Source organism: Coregonus clupeaformis, chromosome 3, assembly GCF_020615455.1.
Source record: "Coregonus clupeaformis isolate EN_2021a chromosome 3, ASM2061545v1, whole genome shotgun sequence".
NCBI lineage: Eukaryota > Metazoa > Chordata > Actinopteri > Salmoniformes > Salmonidae > Coregonus > Coregonus clupeaformis.
Window position 1 is genome coordinate 30,357,157 of NC_059194.1, and position 27,134 is coordinate 30,384,290.

Consider the following 27,134-nt stretch of genomic DNA (forward strand, 5'->3'; position numbering starts at 1 on the left):
TGTGAGCATCGTTTCGCATTCCCACCGGTGCTTCGGCCATGTCGAAGAATATGAAGACTCTGAGTGTTCCTGGTGTTGGTCACATGGTAAGTTGTCGGTTTCTCTGTAGACTTGGGTTGAATTCAGTGAGTTACTAGACGTGTGAATAAAATGTATGTGCAAATATACAGTTAGTATACAGATGTTCTCAGTATAGGCCTACAGATGCCCTCCACCACCCCTTGGTAAGCTGCTACATCCTGTCACTAATCTATAGCATCATGTGTTGATGCCCTGTCTTCTATGTGGTGCATTGAGTCATATTACAGTGTGTGTTGGGTGATGTGCCTCATGTCCTCAGAGGAGGCTGTTGAGAAATCTTTAAAGCGAGTCAGTGTAGATACAAGGAATGAACCACGGATAGAGTAAAAGTTCTGTCCCTCTTCCCCATGGTTGTCATGGTGACTGGATTCCCAGGATGCCTCCTGTGGTGTGAGTGGAGTCCCCAATGCTCAAAGCAATACACGCATATGTTGGCGTCATGGAAGTGTCATAATTTGAGGTGTCATTGTCATCGCTGTTTTAAACGACAGTGAGTTCTAAGGGTTTTATCATTCATCAGAACCTAAGTACAGTCAGTGGAATCACAGAGTTGCATAAAACGTTTCATCAGATTCTCATCTTAGCAGTTAGCATGCACTGTATGCGTGAGGCCGTAGGCTTTACTTGGGTCTGTCTCATGTGCGCTCTAAAAACAAGAATATGTGTGCCTGTGTCTGTCTTTGTGTTTGCATTGAATACAGCATGCACATTCTTGAACCGACTTCACGTTTCCTTGTGAAGGAACATTAACTATTACTACTCTCACCACAGAGGTGAAGGCTAAGCTTCACTAGAGCTGAATAAAAAACATTCTCTGTCTTGAAAGATGAATGAGAGAGAGAACGAGAGCAGTAGAGTGACATCCTCTTCCTGTGTGAGCTTGGGCCTTGCCTGCTTGAGTGCTTTAACGTAGAGGAGAGCTGTCAGAACAACAAAGCTATGCAGCTGTTCTCTTTACTCTCCACTTCCTGATGCTGTGTTGTTGTGTTTTTGAAAGCATCCTTCATTCACTCACTGCCTGAGAGATCTGGTTGGATGATTGTATGATCTTTCCTGTTTTGTATGGTATTCTGATTTGTAAAGTTGGTCTGCACTTATGTTTGTTTCTGACTTCAGATTAGAATGTATTTTAATGTCTGTATAACTGTGATCTGTATGGTATGCATCATGTGATATTGTACTTAACTGAGACTGACACACATTCCCCTTACTTGTCTCTGCAGAGCCAGGCAGTGTCAGATGGAGGTAAGTCATTGATGGTGTGTGTGTGTGTGTGTGTGTGTGTGTGTGTTCACTCGCTCACTCGCACGTGTGTGTCTGTCTGAAGGCTGTTTCTCAGAGCTGAACATGCCTGTGTGGGCAGTAGCGCTTGTTTGCTACCCTGAGGCTTTAGGGTGTGTACATGGGGCGTTAATAGTTCATGTGTGTGTGATTTTTCAGAGCTGAACATGTCTGGTCGTGGCTGTGGGGGCAGTCGTACAAGTCTACCAGGGGTCCAGGGGGGAGATGCCCAGGCCAGCGGTGTCGTCAGCTGGGCCGTGTGCTTTGAGAAGCTGCTGGAAGATCCCATGGGAATACGCTACTTCACAGTGAGCCATATATGCACACACACAAACACACACACACACACACACACACACACACACACACTCTGCTGATCAGGTCTGATGGGAGCTGTATTGTAGGTGATCTGTTTATCAGGTATGCTCTGTGTTGTGTCATGCAGGCCTTCCTGAGGTCAGAGGTGAGTGCGGAGAACATCCTGTTCTATCAGGCCTGTGAGAAGTTCCGGAAGATTCCTCCCAGCAGGATGAAAGAGGTATGGTGGGATTCCTCTGTCTTCTCTTTAATGAATCCTAGCTATGTGTTTGACTGTATTTGTGGTATACATTTTCCATGTTGACTGTTATCTATGTGCTATGAGACAACTTCTACCTGAATGAGTGTGTGGAGTTAGGGTAGATTGATGGAGCTGAGGTTACAGGTGGTCTGATGACTGTGTTTGATTCTGGTCCTGTAGTTTGCTGAGGAGGCTCGCTCCATCTTCCAGACGTACCTGTCTGACCACGCTCCCTACTCTGTGAACATCGATGACACAGCTCGCATAGAGGAGAAGGACCTGCAGAAACCTACAGCTGAAATGTTCGACAAGGCCCAGACACAGGTCTGCTTTGCTGCCACCTGCCTTCCGCATACACACACATCTCACACAGACCAGCTACACCAGGCTACTGTACCTCATATAATACCACAAATTCAATTCTAATTCAATTCTCTCTCCCTGTAAATTCCATTGAATTCAATTAAAATTCCAGGTCAGTCATTGAATTCAAATATAATTAAATTCCTCTGAATTGCAATGTTAGGTAAATTCCAATAATTCCATTTAGAATTCAATATTATCCCCAACAATTCCACAAATTCAAATTCAAATTCAATTCCCTTAGGCTTTCAGGCTGTTCATGTCACTGTTCAGACAGCCTAGCTGTCACGGTATACTACGCCAGAACCCAGAAGCAGACCAGGACAAGGTACTTAGAGGAAAAGGTGAGTGTTTATTAATTGACTCCCGAGTGAGGCTGAATAATCCAGGGACAGAGCGGGTGGCGTGGATGGGTTGTTGAGGGTGCAGGGGTAGGTCCAGACATGGCTCGGCAGCCGCCGACCATCAGGCAGAGGTTGGGTGAAGGTTCCGGGTGAGAGACTGCAGACAGAACAAAACGGAGGTGAGTACACAGCAATTCAACAAGGTGCAAAACAACAAAAACTAACGCTAGAACTCAAGGCTGAAACGCTGACAAACATACTGTTCATGGCTAACGATCCGGCAGGAACTGGATGTTTGGCCAGAGCCTAAGAAGGGTGATGATCAGGACCAGGTGTGCAGATTGCTGATGGGATGCAGGTGCGGAAAACAAGAGAGCTCCCCGGAGCGTTCCCGAACCCTCGGGAAACTGGAGATCACGAACAGGAAAAACTAGTCACCAGACAGGACCCGACTCAGACTGCCGGGATCGTTACAGTACCCCCCTCCGGCCGAACGCCACCGGGGCGGACCTCCCGGAGCGCCAGGATGGAGGCGGTGAAATCACTGATGAGGTCAGCATCTAGGACCTGTCGCCGCGGAATCCAACTCCTCTCTTCAGGACCATACCCCTCCCAGTCCACGAGATACTGGAAACCCCGGCCCCGCCGTCTGGAATCCATGATGCGACGCACCGTGTAGGCAGGACCACCTCCGATCATCCGAGGAGGAGGAGGAGGAGGCGGAGGAGGCAACAGAGGACTGAGGAAGACAGGCTTGAGGCAGGAGACATGAAAGGTGGGATGGACTCTGAGCGTCCTCGGTAGTTTGAGTCGAACTGCCACTGGATTGATCACCTTCTCCACCACAAACGGACCAATGAACTTCGGTAACAACTTCCTAGACTCAGTCCGTAAAGGAAGATCCCGTGTGGCCAACCAGACCCTATCTCCGATGGTGTAGGTGGGAGCGGGGATCCGGCGACGATCGCCTGGAGCTGATACCGGTCCGAAACTCTAAGAGTGCCTTTCTGGCCCGATGCCAGGTCCGGTGGCAACGACGAATATGGGCCTGAACAGAAGGCACTGAGAGCTCCTTCTCCTGAGAAGGGAACAAGGGAGGTTGGTAGCCATACAGGCACTGGAAGGGAGACATCCCAGTGGCAGATGTAGGGAGAGTATTGTGAGGCATACTCAACCCAAGGCAACTGAGAGACCCAGGAGGTGGGGTTGGAAGAGACCAGACAGCGTGGCGTGGATTCCATCTTCTGGTTGGCTCTCTCCGCCTGACCATTGGATTGGGGGTGAAAACCAGATGTGAGACTGACTGTAGCTCAATGGCCAAACAGAAGGACTTCCAGACAGCAGAGGTAAACTGAGGGCCACGGTCGGAAACGATATCACTGGGCAACCCGTGGACCTGAAAACCTCCCTAACCAGGATCTCGGACGTCTCCGAGGCAGAGGAAGCTTGGCAATAGGCACAAAGTGGGCGAACTTGCTGAATCTGTCCACGATCGTCAGAACGACCGTGTTCCCCCTCAGAAGCGGGCAACCCAGTGACGAAGTCCAGGGCCAGATGCGACCATGGTCGCGGGGAATAGGAAGGGGGTGAAGTAGTCCAGAGCTGGGCCGATTGGTACTCTTATTCTGCGCACACACTGGACAGGCAGCAACAAAACCCCGAGTATCCTCGGCCATGGCAGGCCACCAAAAGCGTCTCGAAGAAACGCCATTGTCCGAGCCACGCCAGGGTGACAAGCCATCTTGCTGGCGTGGGACCATTTGAGGACAGCAGGACGAACCGACTCAGGCACAAACAACCGACCGGGTGGACCGTTACCGGGACCGGGCTGAGTCCGAAGGGCCGCCAGCACCTCCTCCTCAATCTTCCGCATAACTGCTCCCACGACGCAGTTCCGGGGAGGATTGTCTCGGTCTTGGACCCACTCTCCTCCGTCTTGGAGAACATCCGGGACAAGGCGTCCGCCTTGCCGTTCTTAGATCCAGGTCGGAACGTCAGGGCAAACTTGAATCGTCCGAAAAACAACGCCCACCTGGCCTGGCGGGAGTTGAGACGTTTAGCCGATTGCACGTAAGCAAGATTCTTGTGGTCAGTCCAGACAATAAACGGTTGCTCCGCCCCTCCAACCAGTGGCGCCACTCCTCCAAGGCAAGTTTCACCGCGAGAAGCTCCCGGTTACCCACATCGTAATTCCTCTCCGCAGGCGAAGGCAGTGAGAGTAGTAGGCGCAGGGATGGAGTTTACTGTCCGTGGAGCATCGCTGCGACAGGATGGCGCCAACTCCCACATCAGACGCGTCCACTTCAGCAGCGAACTGGCGGGCCGTGTCCGGTTGAGAGAGAATCGGTGCGTTGGTGAATCGCCTCTTCAAATCCAGAAACGCTCGATCCGCCTCGGATTCCACTTGAAGGGTCCTGATACTGGAAGTCAAGGCAGTTAACGAGGCGGCCACACGGCTGTAATCCCGGATGAATCTGCGGTAGAAATTCGCAAACCCCAAAAATCTCTGGAGCTGCAATCTCGTACCGGGCTGGACCCATTCCAGAACCGCTCTAACCTTCTCCTGGTCCATCCTAATCTCTCCCCTGGAGATGATGTACCCGAGAAAGGATGTCGTGTGGGCGTGAAACTCGCACTTCTCGGCCTTCACGAACAGGCGATTCTCCAACAATCGCTGCAGAACCTGCCGGACATGCTGGACGTGGTCGGAAGGTTCCTTCGAGAAGATCAGAATGTCATCCAGGTAAACAAACACAAAGAGACCGATCATATCTCTCAGGACGTCGTTCACCATACTCTGGAATACCGCTGGAGCATTGGTCAGTCCAAACGGCATCACCTGATACTCGAAGTGACCCATCGGTGTATTGAAACCCGTCAACCACTCGTCCCCCTCTCTGATCCGGACCAGGTGATACGCATTGCGTAGGTCTAGCTTAGTGAACACCGTAGCACCCTGTAAGGAGTCGAAGGCAGAACTCATCAAGGGCAGGGGATACTTGTTCTTGATCGTGATGTCATTCAACCCCCGATAATCAATACACGGTCGAAGAGAGCCATCCTTCTTACCCACAAAGAAGAATCCTGCCCCCAGGGGTGATGACGAGGGGCGAACGAGACCAGCAGCTAGGGACTCCTTGATGTAGGTCTCCAACGCCTCACGTTCAGGTCGGGAGATACTGTATAACCTTCCCTTGGGGTAGACAGCTCCAGGGACCAGGTTGATGGCACAATCATATGGTCGGTGGGGAGGGAGTGACAGAGCCTTCTGCTTACTGAAAACTTCCCCCAAATCGTGATATGTCTCGGGAACCAGGGACAAATCTGGGGGTTTAGCCTCAATCACCTGACTGGGAACCGAATGGGGGCAGGCAGTCTTGAGACAGTTAGCATGACAATCAAGGCTCCAACTCGTTACCTTGCCCGTCACCCAATCAGACGTGGGATTGTGTTCCTTCAGCCAGGGTATCCAAGGACCAGAGGAACATGGGAAGACGGCAGAATGAAGAATGAAATCATCTCAGAATGATTCCCCGACAACCGCATCTTAACCGGTTCAGTCCTCATCGTGATACGTGCCAGACTACTGCCGTTCAGAGTGGTCGCTTCAATGGCTTCCGGCAATTGCTCCTTGGAAAGCCCCAGCTGTTCCACCAACTCGGCATCAAAGAAAGCTTCCATCGGCACCTGAATCGATAAAAGCGTTAAGCGCTAAGCTCTGATTCCTGTTCACAAGGGTAGCCGAAAACGGGGGTCTGACAGAGGTACTGAGAGGTTGAAACTGGCTCGCTAAAAGTCCTCCCAACTTTAGCGAGCCGGGCAGTTTGACGACCGCCGGGGAACAGGTGGAGATGTAATGTCCCGAGCTACCACAGTAGAGGCAGCAGTTGGTCTGACGTCTATGTTGACGCTCCTCCTTGGTTAACCCGTGCCGCCCCCACTTGCATGGGTTCAGAATCGGGAGAGAGGACCTCTCCACTAATCCATTGTGGAGGAGAATGATTCGGCGTGTTCTGGTCCACCACCCGACCCGACTGGGAACTGAGAAGCTGATCGATTGGACGGACCCCATTGCTTCTCCCTCCTTCGCTCTCGGACTCGATTATCCACCCGAATAGACAAGGCTACCAAGCTGTCCAGGTCACTAGGCTCCGATAGGAGATCAACTCATCCTTGAGCTGCTCCGACAGACCCTGGTAAAAGGCCGCTTGCAGAGACTCCTCGTTCCACCCACTCTCCACAGCCAACGTCTTGAACTCGATCACGAGTCGGCCACGCTGCGAGTTCCTTGGTGAAGCGAAAACAGGCGCCTAGCTGCGTCCCTCCCTCGGACGGAATGGTCGAAGAGCTTCCTCATCTCGGCCGTGAACCCCTGGTATGAAGCCATGCAGGGGTCTTGTCGTTCCCAAACGGCTGAAGCCCACTCCAGCGCTCGACCACGCAGCAACGCAATCACAAAGGCTATCCTAGCCTTGTCTGTGGCATAAGAGTAGGGCTGTAGATCGAACACTAATCCACACTGCATAAGGAAGGAACGGCATCTTCCCAGCTCCCCCTCATATCTATCCGGCGTCGGAACCTCGGGCTCACGGAAGGACACAGCTCCCGGCGGCAGGCGAGATGGGGGAAACCGGTAGTGGATCCTCCACCGAAACTTGCGTTGGTTCTGGACCTCCGTCAGACAGGTAGAAAGGTTCCGAACTGACAACGCGATCTCCTGTAGTACCGTGCTATGATGGCCCAACATCTTCTCCTGATGGGTAATGGCATGGCCGGAACAGAGTCCAGGTCCGCTGGGTTCATACTGGCCGGATCGTTCTGTCACGGTATACTACGCCAGAACCCGAAGCAGACCAGGACAAGGTACTTAGAGGAAAAGGTGAGTGTTTATTAATTGACTCCCGAGTAGGCTGAATAATCCAGGGACAGAGCGGGTGGCGTGGATGGGTTGTTGAGGGTGCAGGGGTAGGTCCAGACATGGCTCGGCAGCCGCCACCATCAGGCAGAGGTTGGGTGAAGGTTCCGGGTGAGAGACTGCAGACAGAACAAAACGGAGGTGAGTACACAGCAATTCAACAAGGTGCAAAACAACAAAAACTAACGCTAGAACTCAAGGCTGAAACGCTGACAAACATACTGTTCATGGCTAACGATCCGGCAGGAACTGGATGTTTGGCCAGAGCCTAAGAAGGGGTGATGATCAGGACCAGGTGTGCAGATTGCTGATGGGATGCAGGTGCGGAAAACAAGAGAGCTCCCCGGAGCGTTCCCGAACCCTCGGGAAACTGGAGATCACGAACAGGAAAAACTAGTCACCAGACAGGACCCGACTCAGACTGCCGGGATCGTTACACTAGCTATATTGAAAATATGGAAACACAGGTAGAATTTTTTTTAAACAAATCCTACAGCCAATTTAGTATACTATGTGCATTAATTCCATTAACTGGGAAATGTAAAAATATTTCATTCCAATTCAATTCAATTCCAAAGATTAAACTTTTTTATAATTCCAATTCAAAAAGTCCCAACAATCTAATTCAATTTCAATTTCCAATTCCATAACTTGAAGATTTTAAACATTAGAATTTTATTCAACGTAATTCTCCAATTTATGAGGAGAGGAAGTTCAGAACCAACGACGCTAGACGGAGAGGAATATATTTAAGCAAAAGGCAGTTTATTAAACACAGAGATAGCTGGTACTGCTCAAGCTACATGCATGGGCCCAATGCATGGACCCATTTCAGTTGCCTCTTATGGAGACAGTTGAGAAGGGATCAAAAACAGAGTTTTCAGCATTACTTTATACAATGCAACACAAAGGAAGGGGTCCTTCTTCTAGTCCCTTGATTGGTTCCGGAGGCGTAGGAGGCGGGTCTGCTCTGTCCAGAGTAGAAGCCCCATTTTGTGCAGGGCAGAGTCCTCTGCCCTAGGCACCCGACCAGTAGAAAAAAGTGCAGTGTGTGTGTGTGCGTAACTCGTGAGGCATGAGGATGAGTGTGCGTATGCATGGAGATGTGTGTGTGAATGTGTGTATGTTCTCAAAGGAAAGTCTCGTGGGGAGCAACCAGATTGTGGCCTGTGGCGTGGGAGTTGTCCTTGAGAAGATATTGGCTCTGTCCATTGTTCTTGCATAGGAACAGCATTGATTGAAAACAAGCTCCTAACATTAAAATGGGTCATGCACAAGATTTTAGTCAGACCAAGCTATAACATTTTAATATTTACTACGACAAACCCCCTCTTCACGTCTCCCCAGAGACGTGACCAAGTAACAGTAAAGAAGGAAAACTTGAGACGTGACACAAGCTAACAGTGTAATTGGCAAAATAGGGAAAACTTTATCAGAAGATAAAGTTTTACATTCCCCCTCTTCACGTCTCACAAGAGACGTGACCCATTAATCATGGTGGCATGAAGCATAGTTGAATCAGTCTTAAAAGAAAAACAATAATGCAGGAAAGAAAACAAAACATGATAACGCATAATGCAATGGTAAAAAACATTCAATCCCCCTCTAGCATACAAATTATATGGGCAGTTAATTAAACAATGTTAGTCCCCCTCTAGTGCACGATTAAATACATCAAAGCTGTTGTTCAAATTCTATTTCATCTTCATTTTGGTGTCAAATTTTGGTTTTGGCTGCTCAAATCAGCCCTGACTTCTGTCAGTGATCTAGAAGGAGTGGGGGCTGGTGTACAATGAGTTAGATGGTGCCAGGGTGCGCCTGATTTACCTCTGACCTGGACTGAGTGTGAAGTAACCTCCTTCACTTCGTACGGTCCAGTCCACCTGGGTTCCAGCCACTTTCTCTTGTGGACCTTCACCCTCACCCAGTCCCCCACTTTTACCTTTAGTGGCAGCGTGTTTCCTGTCAGCTCCCCCTCTTTGGCCTTCCGCACCTGAGAAGAGAGTGCTGCAGAAAACTCAGTCAATTTCATATCATAATCAGTCATTTCTATCTGTTGTACATCAAGGGCGGGCATATGACCTCCCTCCCTTGACTAGGTTGGCGCGTTCCACGAGTCCCTAGGACTGAGGAATGTACACTGAACCGAATCTGTGCATGATTCCGAATCTTACCTCCACCTTTTTCAGGTGTTTTTTTTGCTAAAATGTGTGGTTGTCAGATCTCATCTGCCTTGGTATACCGTACCTGGATATTAATTCAGTTTGTAGCCACTTAATAACTGACCTATCATCCTCTAATTCTGTAGTTTTCTGTAGGAATTTCCTCTACCCATTTTGAAAACCTGTCTACAGTTTCTGTCATGCGAGGGTGCCACCAGATGTGTGAAACCTTTTGGAGGGTCTCAAACTCAACAGTTCAGGGCAGAGTCTAGCTGGTGCAAATAGTCTTCCATCCTGGCACCTCCAGAGTTCTTCCTGTCCTCTGCCGCCCCCTCCTGGGCCCAGACTGAATGTTCATAGTTTCCTTCTGCTATATCGCCTTGGTTGAGTTCAGTCTGTAATGTCGGTGGTATCGGATGAGGATCACGCCTTCGGCACCTGGAGTTCAGACTGGTGGGTTTATGGTTGTTGTGGGGGTCCACCCCTTCCTCTACCTCTCCATTGTGGTTTACCACTGTCTCTTCCCCTCCCCTGGGTGTTGATGGTTAGATTTCTGCAGATCCCAGCAATCACGCTTGAAGTGTCCAGTTCTTCCACAATGGTAGCACAGGTAGTTCCCTCTTCTAGGAGGACCTGGTGGAGTGCCTTGCTGAGGCCATGGTTGTGGTTGTGGGCCAAAAGTCATGGTGCCTTTTAGGCTGTATAGTGAGGTGGGGCCAGGAGTGGTGCTGGTACTGGCCTCTGGGGAAGCTGCTTCAGTGGCCACACACACATCTGATTTCTTTGGTTGCACCCTCCTGCTCTCTAACGCCACTTTTTAAAAACTTTCCTATACTGTACTTTTCCCCTTGCTCTGTCTGTCATTCATTGTTCTAAGTATTCATTAAATTTGGGTTTGGTTATGTTTTGCCTCAATACAGACGTATCTCATGTAGACACCCTTGTATATAAAGAGGCTGATTGTTTTTATATTATGTGTAATGCAATCATTATCATAAAAATCAGAATTCCAGTCACATATACCAATGCAGTAATTTCCACCCACAGCACACACCACGCCTTAGTTATCTCACACTTGTTCTAGAATCATGCACAATTTCAATATCAGCCCCCCCAGTCCCTGGTTCCTGAAACCCTAGGTCAAATTTACTCAATTCCACAGATTAGTATTCAGTTTCATAAGTCTCACTATAACTTTCCATCCTCCATCACACGTTATAATACATAAAAACACAGACACGTTAAAATATAAACACAGCAAAACAAAACTGCCAATTAGAATTCAATACCTTAAAAAATGTAGGTTACCAGAGCGTCCTAAAACATAGTCTCAGTTCAACAGAAGCCAACTGATCACTCAGAGACTCGTGTCTTCAGTTTAACTGCACCTTTCACACAACCATTTAAATGGAACGTTTTAAATGTGAAATTACAGAAATAACTGGCACCCCCGGGAATGGGAATTCAGTACCTCTGGTCAATTTCGTTGATTCTCCCCCACCTAATGTCTAGAACTCTGCCACAGTTTAACATGCATAAGGTCTCAGTTCAAACTGGGTCCCTTTAGGAATCTAGATTATGGGTCAAATCTTATCCACCAATGCGTCAATCCGTAGTTTGACACATTCTGGATACGTTTATCTTTATTCCTTATTCCTTATTCCTTATTCCTTAATTCCTTAGTATAAAACACAGTACCAGATATCTCATGTATGCCTTAATTCATTAGGATGGAAAATTATTTAACAAGTATTCATACTCACACTCAGTACTTCTGATCAAAATTTGGTATTGGTCTATAATACAATATGCAAGATTTCGTTTTAACAGGCTCTGCATACCTTTTTAGATGAGCGCTCTGATCAGGTTTCCTGAGGCAAGACAGAATAGTTGATGTCTCCTGGATTTTCAGGTCACTCTTCCGTCTGTTTTTAGATCGATGATTTGCCTTTTCCTCTCGCACCAACTTTTTAGATCGAATTAAAAACCATCCTCTGCTACCATTTTTGTTGGTGAAACCATACAGGAGAGGAAGTTCAGAACCAACGACGCTAGACGGAGAGGAATATATTTAAGCAAAAGGCAGTTTATTAAACACAGAGATAGCTGGTACTGCTCAAGCTACATGCATGGGCCCAATGCATGGACCCATTTCAGTTGCCTCTTATGGAGACAGTTGAGAAGGGATCAAAAACAGAGTTTTCAGCATTACTTTATACAATGCAACACAAAGGAAGGGGTCCTTCTTCTAGTCCCTTGATTGGTTCCGGAGGCGTAGGAGGCGGGTCTGCTCTGTCCAGAGTAGAAGCCCCATTTTGTGCAGGGCAGAGTCCTCTGCCCTAGGCACCCGACCAGTAGAAAAAGTGCAGTGTGTGTGTGTGCGTAACTCGTGAGGCATGAGGATGAGTGTGCGTATGCATGGAGATGTGTGTGTGAATGTGTGTATGTTCTCAAAGGAAAGTCTCGTGGGGAGCAACCAGATTGTGGCCTGTGGCGTGGGAGTTGTCCTTGAGAAGATATTGGCTCTGTCCATTGTTCTTGCATAGGAACAGCATTGATTGAAAACAAGCTCCTAACATTAAAATGGGTCATGCACAAGATTTTAGTCAGACCAAGCTATAACATTTTAATATTTACTACGACAAATTGGAATTTCAAATTAAATTGAAATTGACCACAACCCTGTATAATACACTTGGAATTCAGTTCTCTGTTTGATGGAGATACATTTAAAGCAGGGATGGGCAACTCCAGTCCTCGGGGGCCGGAGTGGTGTCACACTTTTTCCCCATCCCTAGCAAACTTAGCTAATTAAACTAATTGCATTCTCAATACACTGAAGAGGAGTTGAGACAGCGACAACTAAAATTGTGAGACCAGCAAGCAGTGGCCACTGCAGCCACCTCCGCCACTCCTGATCCTGATCCTGGAGAGCCACGGTCAGACTAAGACTGGTGGTGCCTATGTGGGTGCTGTCCAGGTATGTCGACAGAAGAGGAATGTCTGTGCTGCAGCGAATTCGATTGCAGACAGTTCTTACTGGAGAGGGTCACTGCACACCCCATGGATCGTGTGTGTGTGTGACAGACCATCGAAGTTTCGACACACATATGGATAGAGGGGTGCTGGAGACGTTTTTGGTTTTGCTGTTGGTAAATAACTAGCAATATAAGCTATCTTTTTACACAAGGCAGTGTTGTTCAGTACAGCACAATTACACGATCGATTTGGCCATAACGGGGCATGCTAGTACCACTAAGTTTAGCTAGCTAGCTTTGTTTACTATACCCAAAATGTACCCAAAATGTACTGTAGCCTATTGTTATAACTAGCTCAGTGCATGTCATTAGGAGCAAAACTGGAGCAAAAATGCATGTCATTAGGAGCAAAAAAATGTTTGATGATGATGACGAAGAGTAAAGGAATGACTTTGGCTTTATGACTCACAGTAATCTTTGAGTAACTACACTTGTGTTGTAGCTAGCTAACGTGTGTCTGTGAGGTGTGTAATATTCTGTATCCTGCTGCTACAGTAGAAATACAGACAGTACACAACAGTTGACCATACCGCTTGGTGGCCTATAGATTATTTTTGGAGTTTGTTATTTGTTGGGAGAAGCTAGACACAGGACACCGAATCCCCTTGCCTGTGTGTGTTGTTGGGGCCATTCGAGTAATTTATTCCTGACACAATGGACAGTATGTTGGATACAAAGAAGTTGATGACTCTCAGGAGGATTTGTGAAAGGTCCCATAACAACAATCTCCCCTTGTATCAAAGTGACTCCGAACACCTCACTTATCTTAAGTATTGACTTTAGTATTTATTATAGGCGTTAGTAGTATATTTTTCTTCTACAGTATATATGTCATACATTGCCATAACTGTTCCTGCATACTGCTGTGTATACTCACGGTCTCCAGAGCAAATAGACTAATTTACTGTTTCATTGAAACGTTTACTTGCCAACAAATGAAAGTTGAAATGATACACCAAGTCCCTGCATCATTTGTTTTAGCATTAAGATTGTAGCTAGTTACTTCCAAATACATTTCATGAATGTCACAATGAATTAATCGAGAAGTTGAGGTCAACACTTTATTGGTTTCTGGTGCAGCTGGAATAATTGAGTCACTTGTCAGTACACTTGTAAAAAATATTATATAAAACATTTGATCAAACTCCAGCTATATCTATACAACAATGCAGTTGTTAGCATACTAGGTTTTCTATATTATATTGAAACATCAGTCTAACTGAATATGGATGTTGTGTTAGCTGAATGTTCCAGGCAGGGTCCTGAATGTTCTTCAGCTGATGAACCTCGTATTGTGCTGGGCAATGGCAGCTGGTTTAGCAGGCTTAGGTGATGTTGGCAGGGATGTTGGGTTTGGGGAGCTGTGACTCTGGCTACTTGTAGACCACTGTCTTGTCCTTTCTGTGCTCCACAGCCAGGTGGACAAGCTTCTCCCTGAAGTGGTAGGGTCTGGGCTCGTATCACATTCTTCACCACCGACTGCTTCAACCTCTTGCAGAAGATTTGGTTGTACTGCAAGTCTCCTGGATAGATATGAAGACTGATCATGAGGATGTGTAATCGTACAAGAACCATGTTCATCTGTAAACAAAAAAGGGTACGGTAGACTGGTACGCGTTTTGTTACACTCAGAGTCATTGATGGGGCATTGAAATGGTCTGTTAGCAAAGGTGTGAAATGTTTGAGTGGTGGCTTGACTTGTAGACAGTCTAGTCGTGTATGAGCACCTACAGCTGTGCTGTTGAGTAGACAAGCACTGCCAACAATAGTGAATAGGATACTAACAGTCCCTCTCCCCCATGCCAAAGAACTGACTGCAAGGGTGTGATTTTTTTGTTGTTGGTATTTTACCACCAATTTCGTGATATCCAATTGCGATCCAGTCTCATTGCAATTGGATGGGATCAGGAGAGGCTAACATCCGCCCGCTTAAACAATGTGTTGGAGGAAACACCGTTCAACTGACGACCGAAGTCAGCCTACAGGTGCCCCCTAACCCGGACAACGCTCGGCCAATTGTGCGCCGCCCTATGGGACTCCCGGTCACGACATAGCCTGGGATAGAACCCAGGTCTGTAGTGACACCTCAAGCACTGCGATGCAGTGCATTAGACAGCTGCGCCACTCGGGAGGCCCCGGGTGTGAACATTTTGAGGAGCACTCGGCTTGTGTATTGGTGATTTTGTTTTCTCAAGAGGGGATTGTGCTTTCAATACCTTTGGCTGTCCTGGCTCCAGGATAGCAAGATGTGTCTGCAGCAGGATTAGTCTGTAGGACCCACACTAGTCAGTGATTAGCCAACATTTTACTACTTTGTCCCAATCAATGCACACTCAAACAAGGTACAATACCCACCCATCCCCCTCGTGTCAATAGATCATGAATACTAACCTTCACACACAATACCCAATACCAACAGACACCAATCATTCACCTACATCATCTCCTCCTTACTAATACCTCTGCTTTTCTTCAATTTAGACTTCAAGCTTTGCATAAGCAATCAATTAAGCCTCCAGAACACAGAGAAAAAAACGACTTATAAACATGCCAATTATGACAACAAGACATGGACCAAGTTTATGCCTAGCTCCAGTATATTTATTTGCTCATCATGGTCATGGAAATATTTAGCAAAGGTGACTTACACTAGTTCCTGGTGCTGAGCTTGATGTTGATGGCGCTGCAGATGTTGATGGTATCGGACTATGTAAATAGAACACATAGGCCAGTCACGTTACGGCGGCAGGTAGCCTAGCGGTTAAGAGGTTCGGCCAATAACCGACAGGTTGCTGGTTTGAATCCCCAAGCTGACTAGGTGAAAAATCTGTCGATGTTCCCTTGAGCAAAGCACTTAACCCTAGTTGCTCTGCATAAGAGCGTATGCTAAATGACAAAAATGTTAGCCTCTGTGTTAGATGTGGTCTGATAGGCTGTAGCTAACCTAACGTTAGCTTTAAAAGCTACAAATCACATTGCAAGATAGCAGCTGGCTAATAACATTAATTTGCTTTGGAATGTCTAGCCAGCGTATTATGAAAGCTAACAAACTAGATTTTGGTTTAGATTAACAAATGTAGTTCGCTAGCTAGTTAGCTAAGTTAGCTACATTACCTCTGCTCAACTTATTTTCTGCTGCGCTGATGTTGGCTGATTGGATGCTTCCTTCTTTGAAGTGAAGGGGAAAATCCTTGGAATAGCTTCCCTTTTCAACTTTCGACAACCTGGCAACCCCATCAGTTGAGACTTCAGGTTCGTTTCAAAATCCTCTGGCTGAAAGTGCCACAGACATTTGGATATTTCTCCACAGGAGTATTCACATCATAGGCAGCATTCTTTATTGCCGCCAGCCACTGTTGGCTCCGAGGAATATCTCTGGTAGGTAAGCGCTGAAATGTTACCCCAGCAGCCTGTGCTTGCTTGTAGTTTGCACATTACATTTACATTTTAGTCATTTAGCAGACGCTCTTATCCAGAGCGACTTACAGTTAGTGAGTGCATACATTTTCATACTGGTCCCCCGTGGGAATCGAACCCACAACCCTGGTGTTGCAAGTGCCATGCTCTACCAACTGAGCTACAGGTACTGAGCACCACACCATGACTAAACTTTACAATTGTTGTTGACACAAAAATAAAAACAAATCTGATGTTCTATGAACGAGTGGCTGGTCTAGTGAATAACGTTAGATATCTGTTGATGCCCATTCTCAACTGAATCCACCTCGCCCGGGGTAGTACTACATCCTGAAATCCCTATGAATTCCGGATATTGTGGTTTGCTTACAACCAGGAAATGTAGATGGCCCGTTTCTTCCGGTGAGATGCAGAAATACACATATTTGCGTGTAGTGGGGAAATTCTCAATTGTAACGATGCATTATATGTTAATAACATATTAATGGACATATACAGTGAAAGAGCAGCGGTGAAATTTCTCTTTAAAGCAAGAAAGTAGAGCAACTCAAACTCATTACCAACACAGGTGTAAAAGTGAGGCCTATGCAGTGCCATGACCTGATCTGGTGTGTCTACGTGTCTGTGTCTGTTTGTCCCGCTTCCTCCCCTGGGTCAGATCTTTAAGCTGATGAAGATGGACAGCTACAGGCGTTTCGTCCGCTCCCCTCTCTACCAGAAGTGTACCCTGGCCAGCGTGGAAGGCACGCCACTACCCAGAATCGCCCCTGAGCCCACCAGCACAGGATCATGGGAGAACATGGCCACCGCCAGCCCCTCCCTCAACGACAGCAAGAAGGTGGGATGTGTTTTAATAATAACTATGGAAGTAATGTTTTGATCATTGTTGAAGATTGTTGAAATGTTTCTATTTGGATGTGTGTAATCACAGAGGAAAAGGCGAAGCAACAGGGTTTACTCCGCCCCAAAATCTGTCCACATTAAGCAGATCATTCATTATTAAGCAAGTGAATCGTTTTGGTATGAGAGACTGTCGAATTTAGTAAAGATAAAAATGAATTGCTACTGTATTTTGATACGTGAGGCTTATTTGATCTAATAGAAGTTTCATAATGCTTAGGTTGTTATGAGTGTACTGATATAAGTGTGATGCATGTGACATCCCGGCAACTTTGAGAAGAAACACTTTATATCGGAGTTGTCCCTGTTGACTTTTGAGACTGTATATGCATATTCATGAGGCTAGCATAGCATCTCACTCTCCATTGAATACAGGTGGTTAAATTCAACATCAATGAATATTCCAAAAAGTATTAAAATAATGAGATGTATCCACCAATCCAAAGAGAGGAATAGGCGGGAGCTTGACAGCCCGCTGTTCCGCTCTGTGGACAACGAAACCCATTGTTAGGGTGGAGACAAAAGCATCTCGTCATTATATCCACTATCTCTGGTGTAATCCATTGCATGGGTATGAGTAATAGCTTGTAACCTGTGTTCAGCAGAAGAAGGACAAGCAACGGGAGAAGAGGGGATCATGGGGAGGTAGGCTTCCGCTCATCTGTAATACCTATTCTCTTCCCATGGTATTCTCTGGTAAATGTTTACCACTCCACACACTCTTGTCTGTTTCTCCCTCATCCTTTCTCCCTCCCTTTCTCTCTCCTCCCCTCCCTTCTCAGTAGAGGTGACGTACCCCAAGCTGAATGTGTCTCGTAAGGAGTCTCAGATATCCAACAGCAGTGTGGAGTTGGGCTCCTTCTACAGGCAGATAGAGGTAAATCAGATCAAATCAAATGTAGCTTTATTTATACAGCACATTTCAGACATGTAGTGCAATGCAATGTGCTTCACAGGAAAAAAACTAATAGAAAACAATGAAAATTAAAACTGAAATATTTACTACAGAACAAACATAAGAGGATAAAAAACAAAAGAATATCAATAAAAACTGAATGATTAAAAAGCACCCTAAGGAAAAGCAAAGCTAAAAAGGTGTGTTTTAAGATTTATTTTAAATGTCCACAGTTTTGGCCCCCCTCAGATTCTCTGGCAGGCTATTCCAGAGGCTGGGGGCATAATAACTAAAGGCTGCATCTCCATGCCTCTTGGTCCTAGGCTTTGGGATAGTTAAAAGGCCAGTACCAGAGGACCTGAGGGACCTACTGGGTACATAACTTAAAAGCATGTCTGACATGCGCAGTGGTCTAAGGCACTGCATCGCAGTGCTAGCTGTGCCACTAGAGGTCCTGGTTCGAGTCCAGGCTCTGTCGCAGCCGGCCGCAACCGGGAGACCCATGGGCGGCGCACAATTGGTCCAGCGTCGTCCAAGGTAGGGGAGGGTTTGGCCGGCAGGGATGTGGGTTTGTTTCCCACGGGGGGCCAGTAAGTCACTCTGGATAAGAGAGTCTGCTAAATGACTAAAAAATGTTGTAAATTTTTTTTAATGACATGTATTGGGGTGCACAACCGTGCATTGATTTAAAAACGAATCGAAGAATCTTAAAATTAATTCTAAAACTCACAGGCAGCCAGGGCAGAGACCTTAAAACCGGTGTAATGTGTGCTCTCCGTCTGGTCTTGGTCAGTACCCAGCTGCAGCATTCTGTAAGTTATACAGTTGACCAATGGCTTTGTTGGGTAGACCAGACAGGAGAGCATTACAGTAGTCAAGCCTGCTTGTAATAAAGTTATGGATGAGTCTCTCTGTATCAGCCTGAGAGAGAATCGTCCGCACCTTCGCAATGTTCCTCAGGTGGTAAAAAGCTATTTTAGTCACATTCCTAATGTGTGATTCGAAATTGAGTTCAGAATCTAAAATGACACCTAGTTTTTTTACCTGGTGTCTTATCTTTATTTACCGTGAATTAAAATGTGCTGCCATATTCTCTCTCTGTGGTTTGGCTCCAACAATAAGTACCTCGGTCTTGTTTTGATTTACAGTTGAAGTCAGAAGTTTACATACACCTTAGCAAAATACGTTTCAACTCAGTTTTTTTTCCACAATTCCTGACATTTAATCCTAGTAAAAATTCCCTGTTTTAGGTCAGTTAGGATCACCACTTTGTTTTAAGAATTTGAAATGTCAGAATAATAGAGATAATTATTTATTTCAGCTTTTATTTATTTCATCACATTCCCAGTGGGTCAGAAGTTTACATACACTCAATTAGTATTTGGTAGCATTGCCTTTAAATTGTTTAACTTGGGTCAAACGTTTCGGGTAGCCTTCCAAAAGCTTCCCACAATAAGTTGGGTGAATTTTGGCCCATTCCTCCTGACAGAGCTGGTGTAACTGAGTCAGGTTTGTAGGCCTCCTTGCTCACACACGCTTTTTCAGTTCTGCCCACACATTTTCTATAGGATTGAGGTCAGGGCTTTGTGATGGCCACTCCAATACCTTGACTTTGTTGTCCTTAAGCCATTTTGCCACAACTTTGGAAGTATGCTTGGGGTCATTGTTCATTTGGAAGACCCATTTGCGACCAAGCTTTAACTTCCTGACTGATGTCTTGATATGTTGCTTCAATATATCCACATCATTTTCCTTCCTCATGATGCCATCTATTTTGTGAAGTGCACCAGTCCCTCCTGCAGCAAAGCACCCCCACAGCATGATGCTGCCACCCCCGTGCTTCACGGTTGGGATGGTGTTCTTCGGCTTGCAAGCAACCCCCTTTTTCCTCCAAACATAACGATGGTCATTATGGCCAAACAGTAATATTTTTGTTTCATCAGACCAGAGTCCATTTCTCCAAAAAGTACGATCTTTGTCCCCATGTGCAGTTGCAAACCGTAGTCTGGCTTTTTTATGGCGGTTTTGGAGCAGTGGCTTCTTCCTTGCTGAGCGGCCTTTCAGGTTATGTCGATATAGGACTCGTTTTACTGTGGATATTGATACTTTTGTACCTGTTTCCTCCAGCATCTTCACAAGGTCCTTTGCTGTTGTTCTGGGATTGAGTTGCACTTTTTGCACCAAAGTACGTTAATCTCTAGGAGACAGAACGCGTCTCCTTCCTGAGCGGTATGACGGCTGCGTGGTCCCATGGTGTTTATACTTGCGTACTATTGTTTGTACAGATGAACATGGTACCTTCAGGCGTTTGGAAATTGCTCCCAAGGATGAACCAGACTTGTGGAGGTCTACAATTATTTTTCTGAGGTCTTGGCTGATTTCTTTTGATTTTCCCATGATGTCAAGCAAAGAGGGACTGAGTTTGAAGGTAGCCCTTGAAATACATCCACAGGAACACCTCCAATTGACTCAAATTATGTCAATTAGCCTATCAGAAGCTTCTAAAGCCATGTCATCATTTTCTGGAATTTTCCAAGCTGTTTAAAGGCACAGTCAACTTAGTGTATGTAAACCTCTGACCCACTGGAATTGTGATACAGTGAATTATAAGTGAAATAATCTGTCTGTAAACAATTGTTGGAAAAATTACTTGTGTCATGCACAAAGTAGATGTCCTAACCGACCTGCCAAAACTATAGTTTGTTAACAAGAAATTTGTGGAGTGTTTGAAAAAATCGAGTTTTAAAGACTCCAACCTAAGTGTAAATAAACTTCCGACTTCATCTGTAGCTGGAGGAAGTTGTGAGCCATCCAAGTAGTTAAATCACTAATACACTCTAATAATTTATCCGTGGAGCTAAAATCCTCTGATGACACAGAAATATGAAGTTGTGTATCGTCTGCATAGCAGTAAAAATCAATCCTGTGCTTTCTGATAATGCTGATAAATGCATCATACTGGGCTTGACTCGGTCATCTGGGCTGTGGGAGGAGAATAAGGTGGCATACCATATGTTGTATGTAGAAAAATATAGACTTGTATGATTAAGTGTATTCACTTATTTACTTCCTCTCCTCCTGCTCCCATCTCTTTCCTTCCCTCTCTCCCTCTTTTGCGCTCCCCCACTCCCACTCTCTCTCCCTTCTCTCCCTCCCTCTCTGGTCCAGAACGGTCGCTCCAGTCCCCGTCCCTCAGACCAGGGGCAGGGTGATGGAGGTGGTGGTAGTGTGGAGGGGGGTTACTGCTGTGTCTACCTGCCTGACGGTAGTGCCTCTCTGGCCCCTACACGGCCCAGCCTCCCCCTCAGAGAAATGCTGTCAGGCCTCTGTGAGAAGAGAGGCTTCCCCCTCAAAGACATCCTCATCTACCTTCACAGCAATGACAGGGTGAGCCCAGGCCTGCACTTTCAGCTCAAGTCCCACTTTATCACCCCATTTCAGGGACTGAGCTCTGTTTTTAAAGTTCTATTCTATTCTATAGTGACGTTACCTATTGTCAGTGTATCTGCTCTCCCTACAGCAGCCACTATCTCTGGAGCAGGACTGTTCAGTACTGAGGGACCAGCAGCTCTCGCTGGAGCTGAGGGTGACGTTCGCGTAAGTCTCACTCAGCCTCAATGTGTTTGTGGGTTTATGTGTTAATGTACCCAGGGTATGTATGTGTGTGATGAATAAGTAAGATGGCACTCTGCTTCTAGTTCCTAAGCAACTTTGCAGTATATTTTTTTTAGGTGTTATTTCTTTAATTAATACCCCAAAAAATGTTTTGGTGTTATTACATAAAGCCGGAAATAACTTTTGGATATCAGAGTGACGGTAACTCACCAGCATTCCGACCAGAAATACGACTTTCCTGAATTGGGTCCTTTGTTCGTACCCGCCCAAGGCAATTTAACTTATTCACATTTACATTTTAGTAATTTAGCAGACGCTCTTATCCAGAGCAACTTACAGTTAGTGAGTGCATACATTGTTTTTTTGTCGTTGTTTTTCATACTGGCCCCCCGTGGGAATCGAACCCACAACCCTGGCATTGCAAGCACTATGCTCTACCAACTGAGCTACACAGGGCTAAACTTATCCCAGAGGCTGCTCCAAGACGCCCCCGGCGGAGAAGAGGTATTCGGAGTGGACTTCTAGTCCGATCAGGAGGTGTGCACACCATCCACCAGTTCCGACTATATTACTCGCTAATGTTCAGTCCCTGGACAATAAAGTAGACGAGCTCAGGGCGAGGATCTCCTTCCAAAGAGACATCAGGGACTGTAACATCCTCTCTTTCACGGAATCACTGTGACTATTAAAACCTACCCAAACCAAAAACGTGGCTAGATGGCAGCATTCGCGCAAAACTGAAAGCACGAACCCCCACATTTAACCACGGCAAGGTGACTGGGAATATGGTTGAATACGTTCATTGCAGTTATGCCCTCCGTAAGTCAATCAAACAGGCAAAATGTCAGTACAGAGACAATGTGGAGTCGCAATTCAACGCCTCAGACACGAGACGTATGTGGCAGGGACTCGAGACGGATTTCAAAAAGAAAACCAGCCATGCCGCGGACACCGATGTCTTGCTCCCGGACAAGCTAAACACCTTCTTTGCCCACTTTGAGGATAACACATTGCCACCGATGCGGGCCGCTCCCAAGGACTGTGGGCTCTCGTTCTCCGTGGCCGATGTGAGTAAGACATTTAAGCGTGTTAAACCTCGCAAGGCTCCCGGCCCAGACGGCATTCCTAGCCCCGTCCTCAGAGCATGCGCAGACCAGCTGGCTAGAGTGTTTATGGATATATTCAATCTCTCCCCTATCCCATTCTGCTGTCCCCACTTGCTTCAAGATGTCCACCATTGTTCCTGTACCCAAGAAAGCAAAGGTAACTGAACTAAATGACTATCGCCCCGTAGCACTCACTTCTGTCATCATGACGTGCTTTGAGAGCCTAGTTAGATTCACTTCCATTTGCATACTACCCCAATAGATCCACAGATGATGCAATCGCCATCGCACTGCACACTGCCCCATCCCATCTGGACAAGAGCAATACCTGGAAACAACACTTCCATTATGCTGATCCTCAACACAGGGGCCCCACAAGGGTGCGTGCTCAGCCCCCTCCTATACTCCCTGTTCACCCATGACTGCGTGGCCACGCACGCCTCCAACTCAACCATCAAGTTTGCAGACGACACAACAGTAGTAGGCCTGATTACCAACAATGACAAGACAGCCTACAGGGAGGAGGTGAGGGCCCTGGCGGAGTGGTGCCAGGAAAATAACCCCTCCCTCAACGTCAACAAAACGAAGGAGTTGATCGTGGACTTCAGGAGACAGCAGAGGGAGCACACCCCCCATCCACATCGACGGGGCTGCAGTGGAGAAGGTGAAAAGTTCCTCTGCGTACTCATCACTGACAATCTGAAATGGTCCACCCACACAGACATTGTGGTGAAGAAGGCGCAACAGTGCCTCTTCAACCTCAGGAGTCTGAAGAAATGTGGCTTGGCCCCTAAGACCCTCACAAACTTTTACAGATGTACCATTGAGAGCATCCTGTCGGGCTGTATCACCGCCTGGTACGGCAACTGCACTGCTTGCAACCGCAGGGCTCTTCAGGGGGTGGTGCGGTCTAATAATGTTTACATGATGTTTTACCCACTTCATATGTATATACTGTATTCTAGTCAATGCCATCCTATTAAACTATTGCTGTATATATATATACAATTATATCCTGCGTATTCTACATATATACTAAATACTCTATCCACATACTGTCCATAATGTCTATACATCCCATCATATATATATATTTATACTCCGGACTCCGACATTGCTCGTCCTAATATTTATATATTTCTTAATTCCATTATTTTACTTTTAGATCTGTGTGTATTGTTGTGAATTGTTAGATATTACTGCCTGCTGGAGCTAGGAACACAAGCATTTTGCTACACCTGCAATAACATCTGCTAAATATGTGTATGCGACCAATAACATTTGATTTGATTTGTGTACTTTGTGTGAATATGTATTGTATATTGCTGTGTGTGTGTTTCAGGTTGGAGGTGGTGTTCACTGGTAAGACAGTGGGCATCATGGTGAAGTCCAGTAAGACTCTGCAAGATGCCCTCTCTGTGGTACTACAGAAACACCAACTCAGAACACACGAGGCCATGGTCACAATGGTGAGGACTGTGTCTGTGTGTGTGTGCGTGTGCGTGTGTGTGTGTGTGTTATAGAACGTCTTGAGGGAATGTGTGTGTGTTCTAGAAATTCTGAGTGAATATGTGTGTGTGTGTGAGAGAAAGTGTGTGTGTGAGAGAGTGTCTGTGTGTGATCATATGTCCTGTTTTGCAGAGTGGGAGTGATGTGCCACTGAGCATGAGCACCAACGTGTTCAAACTGGCCAATAAGAAGCTGCAGCTCTACAAGGTCAAAGGTGAATACATAGTGATTAGCCCACACATGTTAACTAGTGCTTTGTCCCATGATGAAAATAATAATAATGGACAGGATTCAGGGCATTGTAGTGCTGGGGTTGTGTAACCTCACTGGTGTTCCAGTCCATGAACCCTCACACTACTACCTCTCTCTCTCTCTCTCTCTCTCTCTCTCTCTCTCTCTCTCTCTCTCTTCTCTTCTCTTCTCTTCTCTTCTCTTCTCTTCTCTTCTCTCTCTCTCTCTCTCTCTCTCTCTCTCTCTCTCTCTCTCTCTCTCTCTCTCTCTCTCTCTCTCTCTCTCTCTCTCTCTCTCTCTCTCTCTCTCTCTCTCTCTCTCTCTCTCTCTATTTCAATTCAATTCAAAGGGGCTTTATTGGCATGGGAAACATGTTTACATTGCCAAAGCAAGTTAAATAAACAAAAGTGAGAAGACACAAAACAACATCAACAAAAAACGTTTAGAATTTAACTGAAAATATCCTTTATTTATTTTTTAAGATAGACATTTCAAGTGTTATATTATCAGCGTTTTATTTCATTCTCTGTTTCTCTAATGGAGAAGACATCCTTCTCTGGCTCTTTCTATTCTGCCTGCCCGTACACTATTATGCACTCCCCCCCATGCTCTCTCTCTCTCTCTCTCTCTCTCTCTCTCTCTCTCTACGCTCTCTCTCTCGCACTCTCTCTCTAGTAGATGTCTGAGTACATTTGGCTTGTTGAGTGCTGTGTCACTGTGAGTTCACTCATCTTCTCTCTCTACTGCTCTGGGACCAGAACTGCCTTCACGTTGGATAAGTGGTCACTCCCTGAGGCCTACTCATTACTGAGAGAGAGGGACTAGGATATACTGAGGAGAAAGGGACTGGGGGAAGGGGGGGGGCTTTTTTTATCTAGCTTCTTCTGGGAAAAGTGCCTTTTAGGTGACTGATGTCAGGGTTTTGCCTTATGTCAAACTCCATAACATGTACACTAGCCTGCCTATAACTGACTATTGTTGTTGTGTTGTCTTTACAGTTAGCAGTTCCAGGGTCAGTGGCTCAACTCCAGTCACACAGGTGAGTCCTGCATGGTGATGGCCAGTTTGCATGGTAAGGAAAAACTCCTGGCCCTACTCATGTGTCCAGAGCTTAGCATGTGAAGTATTTGTGTGTTCTTCTGAAACATTTCCAGGAGCGAGCTACATCTCCAGTAGGCCCAGAGGTCCGTGTGTCCCCTCAGGCAGCCAACCCCAAGCCCAGGGTCAAGAAGAACCAAGAGATGGATGGTACGAGTCAGAACAATGGGGTCATGGCTTATTTACTGCACCTGTCTAAGACTAAACCCCATAGACTTCCTAATAGCTGTAACAATAACCATTTAGTCTCACCTTAGCCCTAGTCTGAGACAAACTGAATACTTTCTCTCTCCCCTTTTCCAATCCCTCTGTCTCTCTCTCAGCGATGATAGAGCTGTTGTCCAGAGCTCAGGCCTGTAGGGTGGATGACCAGAGAGGCCTGCTGACCAAGGAACACCTAGAGCTGCCCCAGTTCCTCCTGAAACCCCCTACCCAGGACCAGGAGACCCAACAGGGGGATGGAGCGCCCACAGACACTAAGAAGGAGTCAGATAACCAACCCACCACCTCCTCCACTCCCACCCCTGTTGGAGAAGCAGAGTCAGGAGAGTGTGTAACAGACTCATCAGGTTCCAAACACATAGGCTCACAATAAACAAGTGTCTGAGAGAGAACGCTTTTATAAGTGTAACTTTTACTTTGTGTGCCTGGTGTAAGTGCGAGAGTGTGTGTGTCAACATGCTGAGGTCAGGTTTGGTCAAAGGGATGTTGACACATGTAGCAATTCATCCTGTTTAAAGATTGATTATCAAAGATTATATAACTACTACAAAAGACAACACTGTCTTTTGCTCCTAGAGTGTGTTGAAGTATGTTGTCTAGCACAAGTTGTGCACAGGAAGACCACAACTATTAAGAGACCTAGTCAAGCACTTTTGCTTATGATTGTCTGAATAAGGTCAGCGACCAATGTGTTATCACTGTCTCTGGTACGAAACTTTATTAACTCTATTGTTTGTTTTAATCCCCAATGTCAAAGGTACAATATGTCATGAAATGTTATGATATGAAGAATCTGTAATAGCTTCCAATTCCTCCCCCGAAGTCTGATTTATAAAAAACACAGTTCTGTTTTTCAATGGAGGAATGACTTTCAAAAGGGTCTTTCATATTTCTTTGTAACTAATAGTACTTTTAGTCAATTTTCTTTAGTGTGTGATTTGATATTTAACTAAGGTGTTTGATATTTTGCATTTTGAGTACTTTTCTCTCTTGTGAAAGTTTGATATTTAATTTAATTGATTAGTTGACATTTAATACTTATGAGCACATTTTATTTCTTTGCTGTATTTGCACTTTGAATGCCAGGTCTTCTGTGACTGTTAATCCTTTTTTCACTGTGTTCTCAGAGTGCTACTCAGGGTCAAACTTCAGTATTAACCTATAATGTTCTCATGTATTGTACAGTACATTAATAAATTAGGTGTTATTGATCTAATTTACCTCGGTAGCTGACTGTTTACTCTCTCACATCCATTGCAGAGTAATCTGATGCTATTACGCAAGATTTTAGTTAATGGTCTCGGAGATTAATAGCAGTGTTGTCATCCGAATTGAACATGTCAATGGGGCTACACTCTGATTGGCTCTGACTGTCCTTCACCTCCATAAAGTTGTTGC

General features: G+C 46.0%; 1 protein-coding gene across 2 annotated transcripts; it reads left to right on the forward strand.

Annotated features, from left to right (window-relative positions):
- On the forward strand, positions 1–26,962 carry LOC121544661 (regulator of G-protein signaling 14). Of its 2 annotated transcripts, none has more exons than XM_041854698.2 (15): positions 1–86; positions 1,305–1,326; positions 1,522–1,670; positions 1,808–1,900; positions 2,102–2,245; positions 16,819–16,998; positions 17,666–17,705; positions 17,843–17,937; positions 21,124–21,342; positions 21,476–21,552; positions 24,019–24,145; positions 24,318–24,399; positions 25,415–25,455; positions 25,571–25,664; positions 25,838–26,962. In XM_041854698.2, the coding sequence occupies exons 1-15, from the start codon at positions 39–41 to the stop codon at positions 26,107–26,109; spliced, it is 1,683 nt and encodes a 560-aa protein (XP_041710632.1). In that variant the 5' UTR covers positions 1–38; the 3' UTR covers positions 26,110–26,962. The 2 variants fall into 2 exon arrangements, with proteins under 2 accessions (XP_041710632.1, XP_041710641.1); XM_041854707.2 differs by having other exon boundaries at positions 17,846–17,937.
- Positions 26,963–27,134: the final 172 nt, after the last annotated feature.